Source organism: Salvelinus sp. IW2-2015, linkage group LG17, assembly GCF_002910315.2.
Source record: "Salvelinus sp. IW2-2015 linkage group LG17, ASM291031v2, whole genome shotgun sequence".
NCBI classification, from domain to species: Eukaryota; Metazoa; Chordata; class Actinopteri; order Salmoniformes; family Salmonidae; genus Salvelinus; species Salvelinus sp. IW2-2015.
The window spans coordinates 8,067,779-8,088,159 of NC_036857.1; the positions used below are offsets into that span (position 1 = coordinate 8,067,779).

The window sequence follows — 20,381 nt, forward strand, 5'->3', positions numbered from 1 at the left end:
TGCATCAGATGACCTGGCCTCCATAATCACCCGACCACAACCCAATTGAGATGGTTTGGGATGAGTTGGACCACAGAGTGAAGGAAAAGCAGCCAACAAGTGCTCAGCATATGTGGGAACTCCAAGTCTTCTGGAAAAGCATTCCCCGTGAAGCTTGTTGAGAGAATGCCAAGAGTGTGCAAAGCTGTCATCAAGGCAAAGGGTGGCTACTTTGAAGAATCTAAAACTTGAAGAAAAAAGAAGAAACCCGCACACTGCCCTTGATAGTTTCACTGCTCTTTAATAAGCTTCCTTATGGCCTCACGGCCTTCGTCAGAGCTTTTCATTTTTTTCAACTGATACCATGCACCTACAAAATAGATAGCTCAGATGTGTGAGTGCCTTTTGAATTAAGAATCTAAAATATATTTTGATTTGTTTAACACGTTTTTGGTTACTACATGATTCCATATGTTATTTCATAGTKTTGATGTMTTCACTATTATTMTACAATGTAGAAAATAGTAMAAATAAAGAAAAACCCTTGAATGAGTAGGTGTGTCCAAAGTTTTGACCGGTACTGCATATATGCACACATATTTCTATACTCTGGACTCCGACATTGCTCGTCCTAATATTTCTATATTTCTTAATTCCATTGTTTTCTTTCAGATTTGTGTATTGTTGTGAATTGTTAGATATCACTGCACTGCTGGAGCTAGGTACACACGCATTTCACTACACACAAAATAACATCTGCAAAATATGTGTATGCGACCAATAAAATTTGATTTGATCAGGGTGATTTGTAGATCAGGGTGATATGTAGATCAGAGTGATTTGTGTGGAAGGGTGTTTTGTAGATCAGGGTAATTTCTAGATCATGGGGATTTGTAGATCAGAGTGATTTGTAGATCAGGGTGTTTTGTAGGTCAGGGGGATTTGTGTATTAGGGTGTTTTGTAGATCAGGGTGATTTGTGTATACGGGTGATTTGTANGTGATTTGTAGATCAGGGTGTTTTGTAGGTCAGGGGGATTTGTGTATTAGGGTGTTTTGTAGATCAGGGTGATTTGTGTATACGGGTGATTTGTAGATCAGGGTGATTTGTGTATAAGCGTGATTTGTAGATCAGGGTGTTTTGTAGGTCAGGGGGATTTGTGTATAAGGGTGATTTGTGTATCAGGGTGTTTTGTAGGTCAGGGGGATTTGTGTATAAGGGTGATTTGTAGATCAGGGTGTTTTGTAGGTCAGGGGGATTTGTGTATCAGGGTGTTTTGTAGATCAGGGTGTTTCGTAGGTCAGGGTGATATGTGTATGAGGGTGTTTTGTAGATCAGGGTGATTTGTGTATATGGGTGATTTGTAGATCAGGGTGATTTGTGTATAAGGGTGTTTTGTAGGTCAGGGTGTTTTGTTGATCAGGGTGTTTTGTGTAGAAGGGTGTTTTGTAGATCAGGGTGTTTTGTAGGTCAGGGTGTTTTGCAGGTCAGGGTGTTTTGCAGGTCAGGGTGTTTTGCAGGTCAGGGTGTTTTGTAGATCAGGGTGTTTTGTAGGTCAGGGTGATTTGCAGGTCAGGGTGATTTGCAGGTCAGGGTGATTTGCAGGTCAGGGTGATATGTGTATGGGAGTGTTTTGTAGATCAGGGTGATTTGTAGATCAGGGAGATTTGTAGATCAGGGAGATTTGTAGATCAGGGAGTGTAGGGAGCAGCAGCATGAGACATTACAAGACTGAATCAAACACAGAGAGACCTAATTTTCAAGAACAGATTTTAATGCACCGAGAATATCCAAAGGTTGTGTAAATAGAAACTTGCTCTGTATTGGAAGAAATCACCCTTGTATATCAACATAGTATATAAAAATATTATAGGTCATGTATTAATCATGTCATAAATACATTTTCAATAAAAAAGACAACATTTCAATATAATACCGGGGCTTGGAATTCATGAACTACACTTTGGTAGGAAGCACAAGTGCAATAGCTATATCTTACATCATCACATTGTCAAGAGCAATATTGAAAGTTGACAAACATAAATTATTGAGTTTCAGTAGAAGTTTTGAGCTTCCAGAGCTTCCAGAAGGCTGAGCACCAGGAGTGACTTTGGCTTGACTGACCAAGGACAGACCAGCTCACGAGTTTACATACCCAATATTACATACCCAAATCAGCATGTATACACCACAATCAGTGTTTTTGTAGACAAGCCAGCCACTTACACAGGTTAAGACAAAGGTGCGTGTGTGCGTATCACTGTGGATGGTTCCCTGGTGTCATACTCCTCAATGAACTCTTGCATGGCCTCTACACAGCGCAGGCCAATCTCCCTGAGGTTCTCCTGTAGAGATGACTGGATGGGCCGCTCCAGGGAGGGGTCTTTGGCTATCAGCATCTTCACCACCACACCAAACGTGTCACAGTCCTGACGGTACACCTGCATAACACACAGACAGTCAGCTTTTTCACCATCACATTTAAACTGTGCATCACAGTCCTAAAACACAAACCTGTACACGCATCTTCTAAACCACATTATCTTCTAAACCACATTAAGCTGTGTCACAATCCTAATTGTACACCAGCATGACAAACACAAACATATTTTCATGGCACATGGGAGTTTTCTTTGCATTGTGGCTCCTGTTCCAGTGAGGAGCATTGCACAGATTGGTCTAAAGATACCTCAGCTCACTCTAATACCAAAGGAATGCTGCAGATATGAGCCTTCAGACACAGGTGGAGTAAGGCAAACACAAGATGAAGAGGGGGAGAAAGGGGGTAGAGAGAGAGAGAGACAGAGAGMGAGAGGTGAAGAGCGAGAAAGAGAGAGAGCAAGAGAGAGGGGAAGAGCGAGGGGGAGAAGCTGGGCTGAAGAGAGAGGAGAATCACAAGAGATAGAGGATGGAAAGAGAGCGGGTGTGAAGAGAGGATGAAAGAGATGATGGAAAGCAAGAGAGGAAAAGAGGATGGAAAGACAGGGATTGAGAGAGTTCTAGGAGAGATGCTTGGGGCGAGAGGTCTCGTCATGTGTATGCCATTACCACTGAGTGGATTAGCAGTCCAGGGCAGCAGCACACACACAGACAGCTGTTCACACGACAGTACACACCATGAAAGGGCACTGTGTGGATCTTTGAAGGATGGGTGTATCAGCTACCTGTTTTGAGACTACTCTCTCACAGAGCCTACCATCTCCAGTAACCATGGAGATGTGAAGAGCGAGAGATACCTTCTCATCAGTCGAGTGGATGGAGACAACACAGCACACCTCCCACTGGCAACGCTTCATGTGATGTTCTGTCACATTGACTGTGACGTATCTATTAAAGCACGTGTATCAAAAGCTATTCAAAGAAAACAGCACCGTGCGCATGTGATGACTCATTATGATTTATGATTAAAAAACCTGGACAAACAACCTGAAGATAACAGAAGTTCCATCTGTGAGTGATTGCAGGTAAACTACCCAGGGATGTACAAGCAGATTATAACCTCACCATGTATTGGCTCTAATCATGAATGATAACCTATTCAACTGATTCAGCTGCTACAATGAAGAATAATTTATTATAATTTTGAGGTGTCTCTGGCGCAATGTTCCTCAATTAGTTTTGGCACTGCAGTTATCAAATCACCCTTTCCACAACTTCCCTCTCTCTTTCTTTCTCTCTCTCCTTTCCCTCCCTCTCTATTCCCCTCGCTCTCATAATCCTACCTCCTCGTCTCTGTTCTTTCCTTCTCTCTCTCCTTTCCCTCCCTCTCTATTCCCCTCGCTCTCATAATCCTACCTCCTCGTCTCTGTTCTTTCTCTCTCTCTCTCTCTCTCTCTCAAATTCAAATTGCTTTATTGGCATGAATTACAATTTGTAGATATTGCCAAAGTGGTATGGTGGTACAGCATTTCAGTAAATACAGTACAATGCMATGAAGATAGTGAAATACAGTTAATTTCAGTAGTAATAATAGTACATATATAATCATGTATACATGTACAACACTACTGCTGTTGTATTGTGTAACCTTCAGTCATACATGTAATTAAATAAAAACACGATTATAAAAAGAAACAACAGCTAATAAATAAACAAACATGAATGATGGTTACACTATGTATTACTTGTAAGTTATATACAATGTAAATACTTCAGGGAATTAATTGTTGAGAAATGTCCCTCAGGCTATGGCAATCATATACATATATGGCAGTAATATTTGTAGTTTCTCCCTCACCCAGAATAATTCCCAGCTTTATGYCGTTAGTAAATGCAGAGAACTTAGGATTTGATTGAGATATTTATTGAAAAAAATATTCTTATTTGCGAGTATTTCTTACAGTWGAGGAAAAAGTGTATCTCTGTCTCTACCTCCCCTGTTGTGCAGTGACCACATAGATGCCCCACTTTGGGTAGCCATGTTTTTTTGTGTCTCCCCTTTTCTATAGCAAATTGGTGGTATTTGGTCAGGATCTGTCTCTGTTTTGTATTTCTGACAGAATAGAGACATTCTGACAATTTCTATTCTCTTTTGAGTGCCAAATAGTGATTTTGTTTTCTCTGTTTTTGTTACATTTTTCCAATTTGTCAAATAGTTTTAATTTCTGTAACAATTTGATAGATTTCCCTGTGTGTTTGGATAATAGGGTTGTTTAGTGTTTTTAATAGCTGACACAGGGGTCTCTTTTCAGTGTTAAGCTCTTGGATATTCAGTGCTTTGAATTGTAAGGATGTTTTGGGGCTTAATTTGAAACGGTGCAAAAATTTGTGTCATTTTCTTTATATTTACAATTAAAAGGTAAACTTCTGTGTTCTACTCTGCATGCATTATTTGGTACTTCATTTTTGTTATTTTTGATAATTCTGCAGAATTCTGTATTAAGATTTTTCTCCCAATGCTTGTAATCGTAAATACAGGTTAGACCCCAAACCTCACATCCATAAGTGCAATTGGTAAAATTACCCTATTCAATATTTTTGCACAAAAATGATATATACAGTTAAAGTCGGAAGTTTACATACACCTTAGCCAAATACATTTAAACTCAGTTTTTYACAATTCCCAGCATTTAATCCTAGTAAAAATTCCCTGTCTTAGGTCAGTTAGGATCACCACTTTACTTTAAGAAAGTGAAATGTCAGAATAATAGTAGAGAGAATTATTTATTTCAGCTTTTATTTCTTTCATCACATTCCCAGTGGGTCAGAMGTTTACATACACTCAATTAGTATTTGGTAGCATTGCCTTTAAATTGTTTAACTTGGGTCAAACATTTCGGGTAGACTTCCACAAGCTTGCCACAATAAGTTGGGTGAATTTTGGCCCATTCCTCCTGACAGAGCTGGTATAACTGAGTCAGGTTTGTAGGCCTCCTTGCTCGCACACTCTTTTTCAGTTCTGCCCACAAATGTTCTATATGATTGAGGTCAGGGCAATGTGATGTTCACTCCAATGCCTTGACTTTGTTGTCCTTAAGCCATTTTGCCACAACTTTGGAAGTATGCTTGGGGTCAATGTCCATTTGGAAGACCCATTTGCGACCAAGCTTTAACTTCCTGACTGATGTCTTGAGATGTTGCTTCAATATATCCACACAATTTTCTTATCTCATGATGCCATCTATTTTGTGAAGTGCACCAGTCCCTCCTGCAGCAAAGCACCCCCACAACATGATGCTGCCACCCCCGTGCTTCACGGTGGGGATGGTGTTCTTCGGCTTGCAAGACTCCCCCTTTTTCCTCACAACATAACGATTCCGGTTTGGAGCGTGCAGTCGCAATTCCGCTTCGCTCCACAGGTAGTTTTACCATTTTCATTTTCATTACAGTACAACGGTTTKATTTGTTTGATCTTAGCTAGCTACATAGCCGTCTTTGTATCAAAGATAATTGTGTAGTTATTGTAGTTATTGTGTAGTTATTGAGGTTCGCTAGCCAGCTATTTTCGTCCGAAACGTAACGTATCAACACTGCTAGCTAGCCAGCTAGCCACCGAATAGCAGCATAGCAGCACTGGAGAAACGATTACATTACAACGGAACGACTTGATTAGTGTAGTGTTAGCTGGCTACATAGTGTCTTTGCTATCTTTGTATCTAAGATAATTGTGTAGCTTAGAGTTGGTTAGAGTAATTATTCGGTTAACTAGCCAGCTATTTTCGTCCGAACGTAACGTAGTCAACACTGCTAGCTAGCCAGCTAGCCACCGAATAGCAGCATAGCAGCACTGGAGAAACGATTACATTACAACGGAACGACTTGATTAGTGTAGTGTTAGCTGGCTACATAGTTGTCTTTGCTATCTTTGTATCTAAGATAATTGTGTAGCTTAGAGTTGGTTAGAGTAATTATTCGGTTAACTAGCCAGCTATTTTCGTCCGCCGCGCTGCGCTGCCGTCTCCTACCTAGTCAACACTGCTAGCTAACACTGCTAGCTAGCCAACTTCTACCGAATAGCAGCACTGTAGAAAACTCACATTACAACTTACATTACAACGGAACGACTTGATTAGCGTAGTGTTAGCTAGCTACATAGTTGTCTTTGCTGTCCTTGTATCCAAGATAATGTGTAGTTTGAGAAATTGTCGAGGTTACCTAGCCAGTTAGAGGTTACCTAGCCAGCTACACGTTCAAACAAAGTCAACAACGTAGCCACTGCTAGCCAGCCTACTTCACCGCCAGCAGTACTATATCATTTTAGTCAATAAGATTATTTTTTGCAACGTAAGCTTAACTTCCTGAACATTCGAGACGTGTAGTCCACTTGTCATTCTAATCTCCTTTGCATTAGCGTAGCCTCTTCTGTAGCCTGTCAACTATGTGTCTGTCTATCCCTCTTCTCTCCTCTCTGCACAGACCATACAAACGCTTCACACCGCGGGCCGCTGCCATTCTAAACCTGGTGGTTCCAGCGCGCACGACCCACGTGGAGTTCCAGGTCTCCGGCAGCCTCTGGAACTGCCGATCTGCGGCCAACAAGGCAGAGTTCATCTCAGCCTATGCGTCCCTCCAGTCCCTCGACTTCTTGGCACTGACGGAAACATGGATTACCACTGACAACACTGCTACTCCTACTGCTCTCGCCTCGTCTGCCCACGTGTTTCTCGCACACCCCGAGAGCTTCTGGTCAGCGGGGCGGTGGCACTGGGATCCTCATCTCTCCCAAGTGGAATTCTCTCTTTCTCCCCTGACCCATCTGTCTATCACCTCCTTTGAATTCCATGCTGTCACAGTTACCAGCCCTTTCAAGCTAACACCTTATCATTTATCGCCCTCCAGGTTCCCTTGGAGAGTTTCATCAATGAGCTTGACGCCCTGATAAGTTCCTTTCCTGAGGATGGCTCACCTCTCACAGTTCTGGGTGACTTTAACCTCCCCACGTCTACCTTTGACTCATTCCTCTCTGCCTCCTTCTTTCCACTCCTCTCCTCTTTTGACCTCACCCTCTCACCTTCCCCCTACTCACAAGGCAGGCAATACGCTTGACCTCATCTTTACTAGATGCTGTTCTTCCACTAATCTCACTGCAACTCCCCTCCAAGTCTCCGACCACTACCTTGTATCCTTTTCCCTCTCGCTCTCATCTAACACTTCCCACACTGCCCCTACTCGGATGGTATCGCGCCGTCCCAACCTTCGCTCTCTCTCCCCCGCTACTCTCTCCTCTTCCATCCTATCATCTCTTCCCTCTGCTCAAACCTTCTCCAACCTATCTCCTGATTCTGCCTCCTAAAGCCTCCTCTCTCTCCCTTTCTGCATCCTTTGACTCTCTATGTCCCCTATCCTCCAGGCCGGCTCGGTCCTCCCCTCCTGCTCCGTGGCAAGACGACTCACTGCGAGCTCACAGAACGGGCTCCGGGCAGCCGAGCGGAAATGGAGGAAAACTCGCCTCCCTGCGGACCTGGCATCCTTTCACTCCCTCCTCTCTACATTCTCCTCTTCTGTCTCTGCTGCTAAAGCCACTTTCTACCACTCTAAATTCCAAGCATCTGCCTCTAACCCTAGGAAGCTCTTTGCCACCTTCTCCTCCCTCCTGAATCCTCCTCCCCCTTCCTCCCCCCTCCTCCCTCTCCTGCGGATGACTCGTCAACCATTTTGAAAAGAGGTCGACGACATCCGATCCTCGTTTGCTAAGTCAAACGACACCGCCGGTTCTGCTCACACTGCCCTACCCTGTGCTTGACCTCTTTCTCCCCTCTCTCTCCAGATGAAATCTCGCGTCTTGTGACGGCCGGCCGCCCAACAACCTGCCCGCTTGACCCTATCCCCTCCTCTCTTCTCCAGACCATTTCCGGAGACCTTCTCCCTTACCTCACCTCGCTCATCAACTCATCCTTGACCGCTGGCTACGTCCCTTCCGTTCTCAAGAGAGCGAGAGTTGCACCCCTTCTGAAAAAACCTACACTCGATCCCTCCGATGTCAACAACTACAGACCAGTATCCCTTCTTTCTTTTCTCTCCAAAACTCTTGAACGTGCCGTCCTTGGCCAGCTCTCCTGCTATCTCTCTCAGAATGACCTTCTTGATCCAAATCAGTCAGGTTTCAAGACTAGTCATCAACTGAGACTGCTCTTCTCTGTGTCACGGAGGCGATCCGCACTGCTAAAGCTAACTCTCTCTCCTCTGCTCTCATCCTTCTAGACCTATCGGCTGCCTTTGATACTGTGAACCATCAGATCCTCCTCTCCACCCTCTCCGAGCTGGGCATCTCCGGCGCGGCCCACGCTTGGATTGCGTCCACCTGACAGGTCGCTCCTACCAGGTGGCGTGGCGAGAATCTGTCTCCGCACCACGTGCTCTCACCACTGGTGTCCCCCAGGGCTCTGTTCTAGGCCCTCTCCTATTCTCGCTATACACCAAGTCACTTGGCTCTGTCATATCCTCACATGGCCTCTCCTATCATTGCTATGCAGACGACACCACAATTAATCTTCTCCTTTCCCCCCTCTGATAACCAGGTGGCGAATCGCATCTCTGCATGTCTGGCAGACATATCAGTGTGGATGACGGATCACCACCTCAAGCTGAACCTCGGCAAGACGGAGCTGCTCTTCCTCCGGGAAGGACTGCCCGTTCCATGATCTCGCCATCACGGTTGACAACTCCATTGTGTCCTCCTCCAGAGCGCTAAGAACCTTGGCGTGATCCTGGACAACACCCTGTCGTTCTCAACTCACATCAAGGCGGTGACCCGTTCCTGTAGGTTCATGCTCTACAACATTCGCAGAGTACGACCCTGCCTCACACAGGAAGCGGCGCAGGTCCTAACCAGGCACTTGTCATCTCCCGTCTGGATTACTGCAACTCGCTGTTGGCTGGGCTCCCTGCCTGTGCCATTAAACCCCTACAAACTCATCCAGAACGCCGCAGCCCGTCTGGTGTTCAAACTTCCAAGTTCTCTCACGTCACCCCGCTCCTCCGCTCTCTCCACTGGCTTCCAGTTGAAGCTCGCATCCGCTACAAGACCATGGTGCTTGCCTACGGAGCTGTGAGGGGAACGGCACCTCCGTACCTTCAGGCTCTGATCAGGCCCTACACCCAAACAAGGGCACTGCGTTCATCCACCTCTGGCCTGCTCGCCTCCCTACCTCTGAGGAAGTACAGTTCCCGCTCAGCCCAGTCAAAACTGTTCGCTGCTCTGGCACCCCAATGGTGGAACAAACTCCCTCACGACGCCAGGTCAGCGGAGTCAATCACCACCTTCCGGAGACACCTGAAACCCCACCTCTTTAAGGAATACCTAGGATAGGATAAAGTAATCCTCCTAACCCCCCCCCTCCCCCTTAAAAGAGTTAGATGCACTATTGTAAAGTGGTTGTTCCACTGGATATCATAAGGTGAATGCACCAATTTGTAAGTCGCTCTGGATAAGAGCGTCTGTTAAATGACTTAAATGTAAATGTAAATGTAATGTTCATTATGGCCAAACAGTCCTATTTCTTTTCCATCAGACCAGAAGACATTTCTCCAAAAAGTACAATCTTTGTCCCCATGTGCAGTTGCAAACCGTAGTCTGCCTTTTTTATGGTTGTTTTGAAGCAGTGGCTTCTTCCTTGCTGAGAGGCCTTTCAGGTTATGTCGATATAGGACTYGTTTTACTGTGGATACAGATACTTTTGTACCTGTTTCCTCCAGCATCGTCACACGGTCCTTTGCTGTTGTTCTGGGATTGATTTGCACTTTCCGCACCAAAGTACGTTAATCTCTAGGAGGCAGAACACGTCTCCTTCCTGAGCGGTATGACGGCTGCGTGGTCCCATGGTGTTTATACTCACGTACTATTGTTTGTACAGATGAACGTGGTAACTTCAGGCGTTTGAAAATTGCTCCCAAGGATGAACCAGACTTGTGGAGGTCTTCAATTTTTTTCCTGAGGGCTTGGCTGATTTCTTTTGATTTCCCATGATGTCAAGCAAAGAGGCACTTAGTTTGAAGGTAGGCCTTGAAATACATCCACAGGTACACCTCAAATTGACTCAAATGGTGTCAATTAGCCTATCAGAATCTTCTTAAGCCATGACATAATTTTCTGGAATTTTCCAAGCTGTTTAAAGGCACAGTCAACTTAGTGTATGTTGATAAACGAAAGTTGATAAACTTGTAACCCCAATTTTGAGAAAATGGCCCTTGAATGTTTTGGTACACCTACTGGAGAGCTCTTCTTTATCTACACCCATCCAGCATCATTCACACCCTCTTAAGCCTCAGCCCCACCCATCCCTTTAAGGATTCACGTGAGGCCATGTGCTAAACAATGAGTACGGTAGTGTACAACCAAAGATTTCAAGACTAAAGGCTGGTTTATACTACTTCTATCGACATGTCTGTATACAGTTGTTGCAGCAACATCATGAGCATTTTTTTGTCGTCCGACATCAAAATTGTCGTTGTGAAAAAGTATAAACGCAAAAATGACAGGCTGCATGACATCAGTTACTACCCTGCATGAATATACAGGTAGCTAAAGCTAATAGCTAGGTTCAATGTTAGCTACCTAGCTAACAATATGCTATAACTAGCAATGCAAATGGCTCTGAGACACAAATAACATTACTACAAAGATCAGACACGTAACATTAGCTGGCGAGCCAATTAGAAACGTATAATATCTGAAAATGTAGCTAGCTAGACTCTCTTACCCATATAAATGGATGTTTGCTTCTGTCACTGATGCCATGGTTGCCCTTAGTTTAAAGATGTAATCCAGACAGGTGTTTTATACAACAGCCTTCTGTTCTCTCTTTAGTCAGACAGGAAAGCCTAAGTAAAGCCGAAACAAAAGATCTACATACTTTGCTTCTCCCGGGGATTCCACTGATTTCATAACTCGGTCCTCCAGAAAGTGGAGCCTTAGCAACATTTGCGCAGTTCTTTATGATATCTTTCAAAAAAGCCGCTTTAGAAAGGATCACCTACACATACTAAACTCATGTTATAGACAGAAGCTTGCTACATGGCAAGCGCAATCCGAACTCATCTCTTGGCATATCCAGCCCATCCATTATCACAGCTAGTGAGAAGGTTCCTGTTTTTATCCATGGCTAAACCAATTAGGCTCRTAATTTAACAATTTTATTTGTATTTACAGATGGCATATACGTTTGTTTTTAAGGYACATGAAAGTTCACGTTCCAGAAGAAATTTGTGCCAAAAGATGCATTTTGATTAAAAAACATAAACGACATTCAAATGCCTTTCCTGTGAAGTAGTGACGTACGACATACATCTATTTTCCTGAAATGAGTCACAAATGTATCCATCTTAGTTGATTACAGCTGGATACAGTAGATGTTTTCACTTTGCTAGTTGTAGCTAGGCATTTCTTAATGTAAACAAAGCCCACCTTTCTTGTTTTCTGTCTGAATTGTTTTCTCTTGCTTGTGTAAGTTTAGGTACTTGTTTTCCTGTCTTTTGTCCTGTCCTTTGCAGTTTTTTATTGTCATTTTTGTTAGCTAACAGCAGGTAGCTAGTAGCTAGAAACTCTCTTAGCAACTCTCTTGCAACGTGTAAACAACTGTTCGCGTGTTAGTATCCAGTTGAGTTATCAGGATGCAAGTTGTTTTCTGATTAACTTTATTTTATTCTTCTGATGTTATATTCTTAGTCCTTCTTCCTTTATCTTTCACTCATTTGTTTTTCTCAAATCTACTCTTCCTCTAAATAATTTCAAACATGATATACAATACTAGATGTTAAGAGCTCACTGTACTATACCTGTTCTATTTCTTTCCTCTTCTGTTGGATGGTTCTGTTTCGTGCTGCGGCCCTGCTCACGGTGGAGGGGAGCTCTCTTTCCCTCTCTCTTTCTCCCTCTCTGCTGTGGGATCTCTCCTTCTTTTGAGCCACCTACATAGACACAGGGGAGAGAGAGTTACAAGCAGTTAATTAACCAACGATGCAGTTTTAAGATAAATACGTGTGAAGTAAAAAATAAGTAACAAATTAAGAAATAAAAGTAACAAATAATTAAAGAGCAGCAGTAACATAATAGTGAGGCTATATACAGGGGGTACCGGTACAAAGTCAATGTGCAGGGGCACCGGTTAGTCGAGGTAATATGTACACATGTAGGTAGAGTTAAAGTGACTATGCATAGATAATAAACAGAGAATAGCAGCAGTGTAAAAGAGGGGAGGGGGCAATGCAAATAGTCTGGGTAGCCATTTTATTAGCTGTTCAGGAGTCTTATAGCTTGGGGGTAGAAGCTGTTGAGTAGCCTTTTGGACCTACACTTGGAGCTCCGTTACCACTTGCCGTGTGGTAGCAGAGAGAATAGTCTATGACTAGGGTGGCGGGAGTCTTTGACAATTTTTAGGGCCTTCCTCTGACACTGCCTGGTATAGAGGTCCTGGATGGCAGGAAGCTTGGTCCCAGTGATGTACTGGGTCGTACGCACTACCATGCGGTCAGAGGCCGAGCAGTTGCCATACCAAGCAGTCATGCAACCAGTCAGGATGCTCCTGATGGTGCAGCTGTAGAACTTTGAGGATCTGAGGATCTTTTGACCCATGCCAAAAAAAACAGCCAGGTCTCTGACCTCCTCCCTATAGGCTTTCTTATTGTTGTCGGTGATCAGGCCTACCACTGTTGTGTCATCAGCAAACTTAATGATGGTGTTGGAGTCATGCCTGGCCATACAGTCATGAGTGAACAGGGAGTACAGGAGGGGACTGAGCACACACCCGAGGGGCACCCGTGTTGAGGATCAGCATGGCGGATGTGTTGTTACCTACCCTTACCACCTGGGGGCGGCCCTTCAGGAAGTCCATGTTCCCTTTGTATTCCTTTAGACCTTAGCACATTTGCCATTCAGAGCCCACCTGATTGTTGTTGAGTTCATCTTCTCAAGGTTAGCAGGCAGTTGGAATCATCAGCATGGTAAAACGGAAGGAGACTTCTGCTTCACTCTGCTCCTTTCTCTCTAAGTCAGACCATCCAACTTTCAATTCCATTCTTTATGCTGCACCTGTGCTCTCTCTGTTCTTCCAATTCCCATCATAGCCAGGAGCGCGGAGGACACACACACATATAAATAATCTTACCGAGCAGACTAGCCAAGATTATTCAAATGTTTGAGTTTTTCTTTTTTTATATCTTTGATTTGAAGGACCTTGAAAGGCGCTGTATGTATGTGTGTGTGTGTGTGTGTGTGTGTGTGTGTGTGTGTGTGTGTGTGTGTGTGTGTAATAAACATTTTGACAGCGAGCATAATGGGCAAAGAGATTCACTCAGACTTAAATTCAATATAAGTACATTTGTTGCAGTGCATACCTCCCAGTGTGGTACATACCTCCCAGTGTGGTACATACCTCCCAGTGTGGTACATACCTCCCAGTGTGGTACATACCTCCCAGTGTGGTACATACCTCCCAGTGTGGTACATACCTCCCAGTGTGGTACATATCACTTCTGAGAAATTGAAGCAGCAGTCAAGCAAGGGGGGATCATGGATTAATGGATTATATGTAATCAGTTACATATAAGGGACTACTCAGTTTGCTTCCGTTTATTTTTCAACGCGAAGCAATGAGCCCAATCAGGCCTCCATGACTAAATAAATTAGGCTAATTCGTCCTTAGTTTTGGGGATATGATCAGGTAAAATAATGGCTAATCTATACTGAACAAAAACATAAATGCAACATGTGACAATTTCAAAGACTTTACTGAGTTACAGTTCATATAAGGAAATCAGTCAATTGAAATAAATTCATTAGGCAGTAATCTATGGATGTCATGTCTGGGAATACAGATATGCATCTGTTGGTCATAGATACCTTAAAAAGGAAGGTAGGCGTGTGGATCAGAAAACCAGTCAGTATCTGGTGGGACCATCATTTGCCTCATGCAACGCTACACATCTCCTTCACATAGAGTAGATCGGGCTGTTGATTGTAGTCTGTGGAATGTTGTCCCACTCCTCTTCAATGGCTGTAAGAAGTTACTGGATATTGGCGGGAATTGGAACACGCTGTTGTACATGTCGATCTAGAGCATCCCAAACATGCTCAATGGGTGACATGTCTGTGAGAATGCAGGCCATGGAAGAACAGGGACATTTTCAGCTTCCAGGAATTGTGTACAGATCCTTGTGTCATGGGGGGTGTGCATTATCATGCTGAAACGTGAGATGACGGCAGCAGGTAAATGGTACAGCAATGGGCCTCAGGATCTCATCATGGTATCTCTGTGCATTCAAATTGCCATCAATAAAATACAATTGTGTTCGTTGTCCGTAGCTTATGCCTGACCATACCATAACCCAACCACCACAATAGGGCACTCTGTTCACAACACTGACATCAGCAAACCGCTCACCCACACGATGCCATACACATGGTCTGCGGTTGTGAGGCTGGTTGGAGGTACTGCCAAATTCTCTAAAACAATGTTGGAGGCAGTGTATGGTAGAGAAATTAACATTCAATTCTCTGGCAAGAGCTCTGGTGGGCATTTCTGCAGTCAGCATGCCAATTGCACGCTCCCCGAAAACTTGAGACATCTGTGGCATTGTGTTGTGTAACAAAGCTGCACATTTTAGAGTGGCCTTTTATTGTCCCCAGCACAAGGTGCACCTGTGTAATGATCATGCTGTTCAATCAGCTTCTTGATATGCCACACCTGTCAGGTGGATGGATTATCTTGGCAGAGAAGAAATGGGGATGCAAACACATTTCTGCACATAAGCTTTATGTGCACATAAAAGATCCCATAAATGTTCTATTTCCGCTCATGAAACATGGGACCAACACTTTACATTTTGCGTTTATATTTTTGATCAGTGTACATTTCCAAGTCCTATTCTTGAGGATCAAGGAGTATTTAATTAATTGGAATGACTGGAAATGTACACAGTTTTTTTAATGTAAAGATATAGCCTAATCGTATTATTATCTGTAGTAGAAAGCAATGGGTTAGAAGAACCCTACATAACCAACCCATAAAGTAAAATGTAAAAATCATACATCTGATTCATGTATGGCGAACTATGTAAACTATAAGATTGAATTTTCCTGCTATTGATGTCGTTCAAATGGTAATTTTGTCTTCAAAATTGTAACGCCCAGGTTAGTGGCTGGCACAGCCACAAAGTCATAAAATCTGATTTTAAATATAGCCCTAACCTTAACTACACTGCTAACAATAATGCCTAACCATAACCTCAAAATTGACTATATTGTAAAAACTTATGAAAACAAAAATATGCTTTTTGGTCTTAATTTAAGGTTAGGGTTAGGCATTAGGGTTAGCACTGTGCTTAAGGTTAGGTTTAAAATCAGATTTTATGACTTTATGGCTGTGACAGCCACGAACCCACGCCTCTTAAGGGGAAAGTAATCAGATAACATTACAGAGTTTTGATCATCCAAAAGTTACATTGTGGATTACAATTTGACAGGTAAATGTAACGGATTACATTTAGAATGTAACCTACTCAAACCCTGCTGGCTAAACTTTTTTTTTTTTTTTTATTATGAAGGAGGCCTACCTACATGTAGTTTTGGAAGAGAGAGGGAATGATTTACAATTTCAGTCACCACAATACACTAGCGGAGCATGACAACAAATACAGGATGTGTGCCCTCCCTACTTTAAACAGCACAGACTCCCCAGATCCCAAACGTGCTGAGAGGAGTGGTGGAATGTGGACTTACTGTGAACGACACAGGCTGCTTCTCCTCTCTGCTGGCGCCTGCAGAAGACCTGAGAGCACCTGCAACATCACACAGACAAACCACATCTTCAAACAACAATACAACACAAGCCCCCACTCAACATAACACACACCTACAGCTCAGAACAGATGGGGGATAACTTAGAGCTAAACTACAGCAGCTGACATCTGTGATGAACTCTAATATCCTTGATTGGCCCAGTTGATATCTCTCAATTAACTCTAATATCTGTGATTGATGCTGGGACTACTCAACCTACCCAGTGTCCTCAGGGCCAAACTAACATCCCATTAGTGCCTCTAGCTGCAGGTATAATTCAGGACTAAGCTTCCCCATCTCCATCTCTCTGGCTGCAATCTACCATCAGCGGGAGAGTTATTGTCTACAGGCAGCACGCAGGGGCTAAAATGTATGTTTCGTTAAGCATTGGGTGTGATTTGCAAAGTCTGCCTCGCAATGTTTGACTGCAGTGTGTGAGGCGATAGCTTTGTTATGGTTCATTACCTGTATTCAAAGCTGGCTGTCTGCCCGGTACCTCACTCCCTCTTTCTCCTTGTTTTCTTTAGCTATATCTCTCTCGTTTTCCATCTCTAACACACACTATAGAAATGAGTCACCATCATAGCAGATCTCTCAGGCACATAGAGCAACCTGTTCCTCACACACTCACCCACACCCACACACCTCCACAGTACTGCAGTCTGCGCAGAGACATAGCAGCTGACTAAAATAGGAGAAAAAACAACCACCACCACTACTACTACCACAGTTGAGAATAGCGATACAGCTAATTTAAACAAAAGCAAGGAGATGAAAGATGACATGATGGTTTCTATTGCAGATAACAAGACCTGGGTCGTCTTCAGACAATGCAAAGTTATTCAAGAAAACACTTTCAAACATGATAGAGAATGGGGCTTAAGCATAAGAAGTAATTGATGACTTACAGGTACATCGATTGCGGTCTTACTAAACCACTTTTATTCTTCATGATACTAATGCTAATGTGATGAGGCGAACTTTGATGATCAGAAATATTTACAGTTCAGTACTTAAAGGGATACTTCGGGGTTTTGGCAATGAGGAARTTAGATGTAGTTTCACAAGTCAATGCTAACTCGCATTAGAGCAATGACTGGAAGTCTATGTGTATCTACTACCATACTAGCAGATACCCATAGACTTCCAGTCAATGCGCTAACGCTAGTTGGCATTAGCTCTCAAAACTACCTCTAAATTCCTTCATACTGGACACAGAGAGATAAAAATGGTATCCACGAGTTCATCTGGCTCCTGGGAAGTAGATAAAGGGCCTCTCTGCCAAAACCCCAAAGTATCCCTTTAAATATATGCCCAATAGAGTACTGTATAAAATAAATGATATTATAATTTGATGCTCAGCAGCTGTTATGTATTCTACATAAGAGGTGACATAAATACACTAGTGTTTAATGAAGGTTGGAATGATTGGCACTTTTTCAGTAGGATACTATTCTTTGCCATTTCATTGTATAGAATGATGACATAATACTGTCATTATAATATCTACCAATGCTGTGTGCAGACAGTATTATGCAACATTGTCAGGTTGTTGCTTGGTGACTATCAACCACCAGGAATACTGATGAGCAAAACACATTCCAAATGTAGCTAATATATTCACTGTCTGAGTTGACATGAACACTGTTTGCTCATACTGCACTCTAGTGTTCACACGAGGAAAGTGATATAGGTATTTTAGGTATAATTTTTTTGTTGTTGCCTGTACTAGGGCTGCCCGATATGGGTAAAATATGAATTTTTTTTTAACCAAATGTTGCGATTMGATTTTTCGTGCGATATAGATCAAAATATTTGGGTGAACTGTTGGAATCCTAGAAATAGGATGACATATTGAGAAGCTAAGTAGAAAGCAGCATCGTTCTTGTTTTGAACAATCGTCTGACTGCATTTGATCTAAGAGAACAGCATGCAAACTTATAATGATCTAACAGCGAGGAAGAGGAACTGCGCTGCTTGATTGACGGGGGCGGGCTTGGTGGGAAACAGCCACAAGAGAACAAAAAAAATAGAAAACGTTTTTTTAAAGGCCATTACGCGGCTGAGATGCGTTTCAAAATATTTATTGCGATATGAATATTTCACATGTCAATATTGACATTTCGATGTGAATCTGATTAATTGTGCAGCCCTAGCCCCTACTATGAACTCTGCCAAGAGATCTGGTTCATGTTGGCATAGATGGTAATACGCTTACCCTGTAGCCACAGGTTAATTCATTCGGTCAAAACTCCCATCAAACACAACATAACCGTAAACCTACTGGTGTGTCCTTTAGGTGAGGACTTGGCGGTGGAGTTCCTGTCCATGTTCCTCTGGTCACTGTACTGGCTGTTGGGGCCTGATGGGTCTTGTGGTGGGCCTGGGGGCCCAGGGGGGCCGGACTGGTCTCTCCAGTGAAACCGTGGGCGGGGGGTAAAGGAGTGGTATCTCTGGAACCCAAAACTGAAGCGGGGCTTCCGGAATGAATGATCGTCCCTTATGAATCTGTACAGTAAAGAAAACAGCAGAAAATAAAAAGCGTGAATGAGTGAGAGTACTGTGAGTCGGTGAAGGTGTGGAAATGTTGAAATGACCAAGAACAAACCTTAGGCTACACAAGCCTGCTCTGAAATGTCAGGTCTTACCGTGGTCTGTTGAATCTTCCTCCAAACCTCTGCCTAAACGAACCAGTTATTCTGTGTCTAGGCGGACTTCTCATTCTTCTCAAAGGTTGTTTCTCCTCCTGAAAATGTCACATAGTAAGCTAATTAGTGTTCATGATGATAAATTGTATCCACTGTGATCTCGCTGTAGCCTGGTTTCCAGATCTGTATGCAGCAAATGCCATAGAATGAATATGGCAGAAGAGTTGGCTAAAGCAAACAACTATAAATCTGCGACTGGGACCATGCTGAACCTGGCATTACACAAAATGACTCACATGTAACTTCAGTTAAATTGATTGAGTGATTATATAACTGATACCGCAGTGACATGTTTGATATGTCCCTCGCGTGGCCTCTTGTCACGTGACTCTTCATTGCATTCTCTGTGTGGCATGGTGGAGCTCTGGAAAGTGAAAGTTGAATCATACTTCAGACTTTAGTGTTTTAATGGAGGTGCATTTGTGCCTGGATTGCATTTGTGTCTGGATTGGGACTGCTAGTACAAAAAGAATGTTCAATGTTTGATTGTGCTATGATGACCAATTATTTAGAAATATGTCTTGTAACAATAGTTTTAGCCGAGCCACAACTATGCCTGTTTGTTTCAGTTGTAAACAACACAGTGCATTGGTTGGACACTTCCTTCACAATGAAACAATCAGGAAGTGGATTTGAGTAGGAGATTACATAATTACATGATCAGGGTGCACTTCTTTGGTAAAACACTTAAAATAAGCTAGCTGACAGCGTAACGGATGTTTTTCCTTCAATGAGACAAACCAGAGTAAGAATGATCACACAGGTCAGTCGGTCTTAAGAATAGCGGGTATATTTACCTTGCCCTGCGTTGTCTCGTATGGCCGTGTATCCATTTATTTTATTTAGAAGTTCCAGTGAAATTGTTGTTTTCATTCAGTCGTTACCAGCAACACACGTCTGATCAGGTGTGGGCTTGTTGTGTTGCTCTGTCAGGTTCGTTTCATTATCACCACCTACCTTATGTATTTCGTGACAGCGTCATTTTACTTTCGATTCCTATGCGAACAATGCAGAAAGCGGTGCGTCCGGGGCATTCAACTTCTTGTTGTAAAAGTCTGTATGAAAACTTTCAAGAGAGACAGCACACAAAGGCCTATGTACAAATGAGCCTGTCCTATCAACAGGTTTCATTAAAAACTAATTTGAAAAAAAACAATAAACAAATGAATGCCCATAAAGGTTTGTCCCAGCCATATTGTGCTACCTGGCGTTGTCACCTGTGACTTGCGTTGCCGTCAAACCTGCCTGCGACTTGTGAGGTTTCCGGTGTTGTGGCGAAAATCTCCCCCCTGACAGAATCCCTCCCTTCGCGTGAACGCGCACGCACTCAATTCTTCATTGCTGCGACTTGCTTGCTAGTAGAGATTTCTGATCACGTTAGACTACATTTTATTTTATATGTCGGTTTGATCGCAGGGGAGGCACTAGTAATGTCTGCAGTTTTCGGTTTGGCTATTTGTGTATTAGTCTATAAATAAATA

The 20,381-nt window shown here is 43.1% G+C and overlaps 1 protein-coding gene across 6 annotated transcripts in view; it reads right to left on the reverse strand.

Moving 5' to 3' along the window:
- Positions 1–1,732: 1,732 nt before the first annotated feature.
- LOC111976808 (periphilin-1) overlaps positions 1,733–20,381 on the reverse strand; it is a 30,990-nt gene continuing 12,341 nt past the window's right edge. For 3 of the 6 annotated variants that reach the window (XM_024005954.2, XM_024005953.2, XM_024005952.2), the window contains 5 exons: positions 18,841–18,938; positions 18,477–18,700; positions 16,133–16,191; positions 12,193–12,324; positions 1,733–2,420 (listed from right to left, as the gene is read on the reverse strand). In XM_024005954.2, coding sequence (XP_023861722.1) covers positions 2,211–2,420; positions 12,193–12,324; positions 16,133–16,191; positions 18,477–18,700; positions 18,841–18,938 — 723 coding nt within the window. In that variant the 3' untranslated portion in view covers positions 1,733–2,210. Of the gene's footprint in view, positions 2,421–12,192; positions 12,325–16,132; positions 16,192–18,476; positions 18,701–18,840; positions 18,939–19,136; positions 19,265–19,697; positions 20,211–20,381 lie in introns of those variants that run through there. The other 3 variants (XM_024005951.2, XM_024005955.2, XM_070447827.1) reach the window with 3 other exon arrangements.